Below are 8,900 nucleotides of genomic sequence, written 5' to 3'. Positions count from 1 at the left end.
ATGTCGTGTGTTTCGAATGTTCATCACCGATGAACACACCATTAAGATGATATTACCCTTTTTTAATTTAGTGACTAGTTTTTATCTGGAGATTTGCACAAAAATCATAAGGCCACCTTTGATTCAAAGGAAAAGTGGAGGAAACAAATAGGAACATGAAATTTTCCTACGATGACATATTACTCAAGCCTTTGGTTCAAAGGAATGTAGCAAAGGAAAAAAAATGGAGGATATTATCCTTGATCTCAATTTCAAAGGAAAAGTGCAGGAATTTTACAATCCACTTGGACCTCTTTTTAAAATTTCTACGCACAAAGAACGAGACTGAGATCCTTAGTGGCATAATAACATGTCAATGATACATTTTCACATGGTTTAACTTTGATTTGACTCTATTATGAGGATTCTTGTGTTTTTCATGTTCTTGTGGACAAAACATCCAAGTCTAATAATTTCATCGGCGTGTTTGGTAGGCTTCATACAACCCAACCAGACAAAATGGATTGTTTGGTTGCCTGGGTCGCATCAAAATGTTATCCCGCATGAGCCTTAAAGCACCTTTGGGCCTGGCTTGGGGGTAGCGACCGAATCAGACATCTTTCCACAGCCAGGCCTGAGCGATGCAACTCAAGGAGGCAGGCTCGAGACGTCGTTTTTGTTTCCCAAACCGCTGACATAATTACCCTCACTGATCTCTCTCCCCTCTCTTCACTCTCCCCAATCTCACAACGGTGGTGGTGAGCAGCGGAGCAAAGAACCGCAAGTCGATCACTGACTTCACCACCGCACCGGCAGGAGTTTGGCAATGGCGTAAGCCCTTTTTCCTCTCTTTCGATTTCCGCATTCGATTCAAGCGTTAGGAATCGGATAGAGCGTGGGGGGCTCGAAAGGGGATTGACACCACATCTGGATTTAGGTAGTACCGATGGATTATAGGGTTCATATATACGAGGATTTTTTTAGTACAAAGGGGTTGGGGGATGGGGGCAAATCAACCTTACAAGCACCGATACATCATAGCAGTGGCACCCTGGAGGCACCTGGAGGACCGTACCCTTGTCGTTGTCCACCTCCGGCTTGGCCGCATTTACCACCATCTCCTCCTCATCGTCACCGTCTGGAACGACGGGCATTGCACGGTCGTCTGGCGTCGGCACCTTGACCACCAGCTCCACCGCTTCATGGGCGTCCTCTTAGCGCCACCATGACGGTCGGTTGGGTGTGAGGAGGTCTTGTAAGCCTGTACTTTGCCCATCTGGCTCGCTAATCGATGGACTCGACCTATCCATCGCCCAGCGTAGTATGTCCACTGACATAGCGCCTTTCACTGGGTCATGTAGCATCGTCTTCAACTCCTCCTTCGTCGCCTTCAACACCACATCGCCTGCCTCTTTATGCATCTCCTCAATGCCGGTGAACTAAGAGCACACCTCCATGGTCTTGGCGAACTTGGTGCGGTCACCGAGTGAGCAACCAAGGAAGAAAGCCATCCAATCTCGTTGCGTAAGGGGGCTGGGGATGGGGTTCATGGCGATGAAGAGGCAGTGGAACATAGCCTCTGGACGAGGATAGAAGACACAGAGAGACACGGTGGGGTGGTGGATAAATAAGGGATCTAGAGTAGGTGGGTGAGACGAACCAATGCTGATCAACAGATATGGTGTGTTGCAGTTGTGTTATTCATTGATCTTCATTTGTACTGTTCAAAATCCAAACCAAGAATGCTCCTTCAGAGAATGCCAAGGAAAAGCAGATGGTGTCGACCGAAGAGAAGGGCAAGGAGGTGGTGGAGCTTCCCGGCGTCCTCGAGCAGGCGAGGAACTTTTGGCTATTCCCATGAGGAGGCCGGGCCAACTGACTTGTGCAAGATCATCCTTGCACCAAAGCTGGAGTGGCTGTTGATGCCACTGGACTTCACCAATCACATCCGCGTCATCCCTCAAGCTCAAGAGCAACACCGGCTGCACCTGGTTCGAGATTAATCCATTTTTCTCTCCCGCTGCAAAAAGTAGTAATTTAATTTCAAAATCTAGGCAATTTAAAAAAGGACACTCTGTGAAGAGTCCAATAAACAAGACTGGACGGATGAGCGTGTGGGATAAAGATTCTTGACACTGATAACGTGCTCGCTAGCTAGCTACTCCAGTAGAGTAGAGTGCGCGGAGAGAGGGACAAGCAGGGACGGGACAAAGAAAATAAAAGGCGAGGTCGCTCGCTCGCATGTGAGCCGGCAGTGCAGTGCGTGTCGTTGGTTCCTTGTTCCCCTCGGGCTCATTTCTCTACCCCTCCGTCATTCCGTTTTATATTCCAGTTGAGTACAGCAACAACTCACCGCGGCGTAGAGGCCCGTGCGTGACTGCTTCGTAGACCGGTTTGTGACAAATATGCGCTGCTCTGTTTTGTTACTAGAGTTGGCCAATGCGACAAGCGCAACGATTCCAATCTACGTAGTACTCCGGCGGGGCATTTGTTTTTTGCTCAACTCTGTACTGGAGTCAGTAGTAGCACAATTTGGTGCTGGTAATTTGTTTGTACATGCCGTTGTGGCTTGTGAGTGGACTACTAGTAGTAGATTCAGTGTTAATTTTGTAGGCAGACACAACTCAATTAAAAAAAATGTAGACAGGCAGAGGGAGAGGTGGAGAGGACTGTCACCGGGGTCATCACCTCGACTGCATTATTGGACCATCTGCCGTCTCTGGTACGCAAAGCCTCCGCACTTTCCTTGGATTTTTCAGTAGTTTAGCTTTCTCGGACCGAATTATTGTATGAATGTGGGGTATAATTGTTGGTCTATTTCTTGGTATAAACAAGGACTGGATCAGCAAATCAGGAGGCACAAAAATGCATGCTGTTGTTTTTGTTGCTGGGTGCTGATAGTACAGTACTGTATGATGCTGTCTGTCTATGTACGCTCGATGGAGCTGAACAATTATACTCGAGCTGGTGGAGAGAATGCACAGACACAGAAGAGGAAATGGGTGGGAGGAGGGGCCGAAAGCCTGGGGCCGGCCATGGAGCGGGGAGCGGGGAGTGGGTCGCACGCCGGTGGCATGCGCGTCCGTCCGTGTCGGGCGCGTACACACTCCGCACAGCCACAGTCACAGAGAGGGAGGGAGAGAGAGAGAGAGGCTGGGTCCTTTTGGCGGTTTGCAGCAGCGGCAGCGGCAGCGGCATGGATCGGTCGATAGGGTGCGGTGTGGCAGGTGCCTGCCCCCACTCCACTCCACCAGCCCAGCAGCAGCAGCAGCACCAACCTCCCTCCCTCCCGTCCCCCCTCCATTCGCTTCCCTCGTCCGCCCGGTAGGAGTACTAGTAGATTAGATAGGCGGGCGGGATTGATTTTGATTGATCGCCTTCCTTCTCGAGTTTCTCCTTCTCCTTCTTGCGGGCGGGTTCTGCTCTGCTCTGCTGCCGCGGCGCCGAGGCAGGGGAATTTCGGTCCTGTCTTCTCCGTCGCCGCCGCCATCGTCTTGGCCGGGGCGAGTCTGCGGCCTGCGGGAGAGGATGGAGACGTGGGCGCGGTGGCGGTGGTGGGCGGTGGCCGCCGCCGGCGTGCTCTGCGCGCTCCTGCCGCCGGCCGCCGCCACGCTCTCTCCCACCGGCATCAACTACGAAGGTACCCATCCCTCCCCCGCTCCCCTTTGAGAGCGAAACTCCTGTCGATCTCGCTTCTACCCCCGAGTTTTTCACAAGTAGAATAACCGTCTTCCGGCGCAACAAGATTCAGCCAAATTGGTAAAGAATTTCCGGTTTCCCTTCTTGGCAACCCCCAATTCGGAGAAGCATGCCAATGCCGGTGCTTCCGTTCCGTTGCTTCCTCGCCATAACTGCTGCGGAGTTTTTCCCTATGCTGTTTGCTGCTAAGATTTGGTGAAGCTGAGCCTGAATCTTCTTGGGTCGCAGTGGTGGCGCTCATGGCCATCAAGACGGAGCTGCAGGACCACTACAACGTGCTCGACAACTGGGACATCAACTCCGTCGACCCCTGCAGCTGGAGGATGGTCACCTGCTCCTCCGACGGCTACGTCTCAGCGCTGTACGTCCCGCTGCTCTTTGCCCCTCCTTTTGCTCACGCCGCTCTCTCTCCGGTGAGCGTCACTGGTGGCTGCGTTTCTAGGACTTATCTTCTCGCCTCACCTGTGCTCGCAGTGGTCTGCCCAGCCAACGCCTGTCTGGTAAGCTGTCGCCCGGCATCGGGAACCTCACCAGGCTGCAATCTGTGTAAGCCCACTCTACATTTTTTTTTTAAAACTCAAATTTGCAGTTTCTCTGAAACGTATTGCTCTAGCTTCTGGACAAATGAAAGATTACAAGTGTTCAACATATTTCCTCTTCTTGGACAGGCTGTTGCAGAACAACGCGATTTCTGGCACTATTCCTAGCACCATAGGCAGGCTGGGGATGCTTCAGACGCTTGACATGTCAGACAATCATCTTACCGGGAGCATCCCGACTTCACTCGGCGATCTCAAGAACCTCAACTATCTGTAAGATTTTTTTGTCCCTGGTTATTGATTTTTTTCTGCCTTCTTGCTGTATGCAGCAATTAACACCTTGTCCTCTTGTTGCTGCCAGGAAATTGAATAACAACAGTTTATCTGGAGTTTTACCTGAATCACTAGCCACCATTAATGGCCTTGCACTTGTGTATGTCCTGTGAATCCCTTGGTTATTCTTATTTTCCTCTTTCCTCTGTGTACTGCAACAAGCAGCTCTAATAATTGGCCTGTTTCACAGAGACCTTTCGTTTAACAACCTGAGCGGTCCCGTGCCAAAGATTTCTGCAAGAACTTACAGGTGAGTCGTTCAGCTTATGCCCGATCACCTGGCTAATTCAATTCCTACCTGAACACCCTCCCTGCATGCTCTAGACTATTATTGCTCACGCTCTCATTTCTTCTTTCCTTTAATGTTGCTTGTTTCTACTTTGTACAGCATTGCTGGAAATTCAATGATCTGTGGTGTCAAGTCTGGAGACAATTGCTCATCCGTGTCGCTGGACCCGCTTTCTTATCCACCAGATGACCTTAAGAGTGAGATTTTTTTATCATTTATTTTATCTGTGAGAAATATACATCAATAGCATAAAAAATGATATTCTTTTGTTTCCTTTTCGCTGTTCATATTTGTTTTCTTTTCCTCAGTTCAGCCACAACAAGCCATGTCAAGAAGTCACCGCATTGCTATCATCTGTGGAGCAACTGTGGGTTCTGTAGCGTTTGTCGCTATCGTGGTCGGTATGCTTCTTTGGTGGAGGCATAGGCGTAATCAGCAGATATTTTTTGATGTAAATGGTAATGATCTTTCCAGTGTTGTGCTTGATCATATTTTTGTCATATTTTTTGATCATATTAATCCTGCCCGGATTTAAACTTGAAAAAACAGACATCTTTGTTGCATCAAAGATTGAAGAATTTTGTTTATTTAGTTTTGAGCTATATTTTTCATATTTTCCTGTTTCATAGCAAATTAATTGACAAAGAGAGATATAAAAATGACCTTGGTTCATTTGACATACTTACCTTCGGTCAAAGCTGAATGGTTAACATTGGACTAATCTTCACTTATTTAATTTCCACACCGTGTTAAATTGAAATAAACACCGGATACCGCATAATCCATTTTGTGGACTTCTGTAGCTTCTAGTGATAACATAGGCAATCAATCTGTTACAGTTCAGTAGGACAGCCACTACCAATTTAGACTTTTATACTTGGTAGCTTACAAGCCTAGGTGCCCCTTGCTACAAAAACCTTTGCTGCAGTTCTGCCCAGTTACTTTTGATACATTGATTTGCCTTGCAACAACCATGAGATCTCTCATTTTACACATATAGTACTTGATCTGGTAGTTATAACATGCTTACAGTTTGGGTCCATGCTTTCCTGTCTGGCATGTTATGCTGTTTTAGTTCCATACTATGGTACCTGATACTGATACCTCCTCTTAGCTACAGATCAATATGACCCAGAAGTATGCTTGGGCCATCTGAAAAAGTACACCTTCAAGGAGCTTCGAGCATCTACCAACAATTTCAACTCAAAAAACATATTAGGTGAAGGTGGATATGGGATAGTATACAAGGGTTTCTTACGTGATGGTTCAATTGTGGCTGTTAAAAGACTGAAAGACTACAATGCTGTTGGTGGGGAAGTTCAATTTCAAACTGAAGTTGAAGTCATAAGCTTAGCTGTTCATCGGAATCTCCTACGGCTCATTGGATTTTGCACTACAGAGTGTGAGAGATTACTTGTTTATCCTTATATGCCAAATGGAAGTGTTGCTTCTCAATTGCGTGGTTAGTCTCTTTCCCTATACGCTTAAGACACTTTTAAGTACTAGCACTAGCAGTAGGCTCATTTCTGTGCAAATTCAGTAGTTTAATCTCTACTTCCCCTTGCCATGCATTAGGCTCATTTCAGCTTCACAGTCTAGCATGGATCCATATTGGCGCATTGCTCCAGTCAGCTCAGACTGCCACCAAATGCTCAGTTTAAAATGAAAGAAAGCGAAGCTGACACTCATTACCGTTCAGGACAAGAGATCCTCAACACATCCACCTAGGGCACGTCCTATAGTTGTCTTCTCTGCTTTTAGTGAAAGTTATACTACAATCTTGAAAGTATTAATTAGGCTCATATGGTCTCCCAGCCACTTGTGCTTTTGAGTTTTGACCCTACCAGACCTACCTTTTGCTATATATCATCCTGGGTAGCTTCATCCTTCTGCCGTGCCATCAAACAAAACCTGACTATGTTGATTGCTTCTATTAGATTTTTTTGAGGGGTGCTTCTATTGGAAGTACACTACTTGTGCTGATAGAAGTAGTTCCATCAAATTAATTTAAATCGTATTCCTGCTCCCCGACTACCTGTATTTACCTAAGTGTCCATTTACATTTCACAGTGCACTATATTTTGGAATATGAACTGAGCTATCCACAACATCACATGTCTAGATTTATTACTAATGAAATGAATTAATAAAAGAAAGAGGCGTCTTAGGAAAGCTTTCCTCACCCTACACCCTTTCCAAGTATATTATTCAGTTTGCAAGTGAACTAACCTTCTCTTTCAGTACACCTAAGCTTTCCTGCATTTTTTTCCAGAGCATATAAATGGCAAGCCAGCTCTAGATTGGTCAAGGAGAAAGATGATTGCACTGGGTACAGCACGAGGGCTGCTTTATTTGCACGAACAGTGTGATCCAAAAATAATCCATCGCGATGTCAAAGCCTCCAATGTGCTTCTTGATGAATATTTCGAAGCAATTGTGGGGGATTTTGGATTGGCAAAACTTTTGGATCACCAGGAGACCCATGTTACCACAGCAGTGCGTGGTACCGTGGGGCACATAGCTCCAGAGTATTTGTCAACTGGGCAGTCATCGGAGAAGACAGATGTGTTTGGGTTTGGAGTCCTGTTGGTTGAGTTGATCACTGGCCAGAAAGCATTAGATTTTGGAAGACTAGCAAATCAGAAGGGCGGAGTGCTTGATTTGGTAAGCATGTTATATCGTGTTCTTTCCATGCAATGGTCTCAAGTTCACTTTATTACTTTATGTGAAAAGAGCGCTTTCTCCTTATGAGTGGACTTTGTTCGGTTCTTGCCTTTAGTTTAGTCTCTTCGGAGCTTTTCGACAACTCTGTATGTCGCTTCTAGGTCCTTTCGTGCCTTTTACATTGAGTACACTCGAGATGCTGAAGCATATTTTCATAGTGAAAAACAGAAGGTGCAAAAATGATGCCATCCCTATTAGTTTATATGGTATTCATTTCTGTTAATCGTTTATCATAGTGTCAGCATATTAACTACTCCCTCTGTAAACTAATGTAAGATCTTTTAGATCACTACTTTAGTTTACAGAGGGAGTAATTATTAACCATCAGTTACCATCTTCTATTTAGAGTTCAGACTTCAGACCACTCGTCAAAAAAGGTATTCAAGGGTAGTATCTCTTCTTAGTAGTGTATACATTTTGAAGGGTGCCAATACAGAGAAATATGTCTTGCCGGACCACCTAGGTCTCTTCTTTGTGTTCTTTGTAGGGGTGTCGATACGAAGAGATATTTCACGGTTGGAGTTTGGAGGAAATGGGTCTTATTTCTGATACTTCTCATGTGGTGGTTCCAGGTAAAGAAGCTCCATCAAGAAAAGCAGCTGAACATGATGGTGGACAAAGACCTGGGCAGCAACTACGACAGGGTGGAGCTGGAGGAGATGGTGCAGGTGGCTCTGCTGTGCACCCAGTACTACCCGTCCCACCGCCCCAGAATGTCGGAGGTGATCCGGATGCTGGAAGGGGACGGGCTCGCGGAGAAATGGGAGGCGTCGCAGAACGTGGACACTCCAAAGTCCGTCTCGTCGGAGCTCCTGCCCCTGAAGTTCACCGATTTCGCCGGGGTGGATGAGTCCTCGGTCGGCCTCGAGGCCATGGAGCTCTCCGGACCAAGGTGACCGTCGACGGCGACCGATTTGATCGCGCAGATGCTTGCTTGTGTCTCAATGGCCATTGCATTCGATTAGCTTCGGAGAGCCTGGGCAAAGGGAGAGGTGACATTTTTTTTCCATGTGGGTTAGGGTAAGGGTAGGGGTGGTGGCATTCATTTGTACATACGGGCATGGTGATTGTGTATTGCGTGAGCTGAGCTCGGCCCATCGTTGCTGCTCATGTACATGTAGGTTAAGAGAGGAGAAGAGATGAGATGAGTTGAGTAAATATAGAAAGGAATTTTTCCATTAGTCAGATATATCCTGTGTCTTTCCTCTTCTTTGTCAGGCCTTGCACATGATTGTTAGTATCTTACTGCTCTGTTTGAAAGCTGTTCATTTTTAACGTCTGAACTTTCGCTGGAATCCCACACATTTTGGTTCTAAAAACTTTGAAGCCATCAGAGA

General features: G+C 46.7%; 1 protein-coding gene across 2 annotated transcripts; it reads left to right on the top strand.

The window, feature by feature from the left end:
* Positions 1 to 3,151: 3,151 nt before the first annotated feature.
* On the top strand, positions 3,152 to 8,815 carry LOC119274906 (protein NSP-INTERACTING KINASE 3-like). Of its 2 annotated transcripts, none has more exons than XM_037555662.1 (11): positions 3,152 to 3,619; positions 3,907 to 4,039; positions 4,153 to 4,224; positions 4,347 to 4,490; positions 4,579 to 4,650; positions 4,741 to 4,800; positions 4,939 to 5,036; positions 5,148 to 5,297; positions 5,960 to 6,301; positions 7,112 to 7,503; positions 8,136 to 8,815. In XM_037555662.1, exons 1-11 carry the CDS (start codon positions 3,508 to 3,510, stop codon positions 8,457 to 8,459), a joined length of 1,899 nt encoding a protein of 632 aa, XP_037411559.1. In that variant the 5' UTR covers positions 3,152 to 3,507; the 3' UTR covers positions 8,460 to 8,815. The 2 variants fall into 2 exon arrangements, with proteins under 2 accessions (XP_037411559.1, XP_037411558.1); XM_037555661.1 differs by having other exon boundaries at positions 5,954 to 6,301.
* Positions 8,816 to 8,900: the final 85 nt, after the last annotated feature.

The sequence above is a fragment of the Triticum dicoccoides genome, chromosome 3B (assembly GCF_002162155.2).
Source record: "Triticum dicoccoides isolate Atlit2015 ecotype Zavitan chromosome 3B, WEW_v2.0, whole genome shotgun sequence".
NCBI lineage: Eukaryota > Viridiplantae > Streptophyta > Magnoliopsida > Poales > Poaceae > Triticum > Triticum dicoccoides.
The sequence above is the reverse complement of the archived record's forward strand: the minus strand, read 5'-3'. Positions and strand labels throughout refer to the sequence as shown.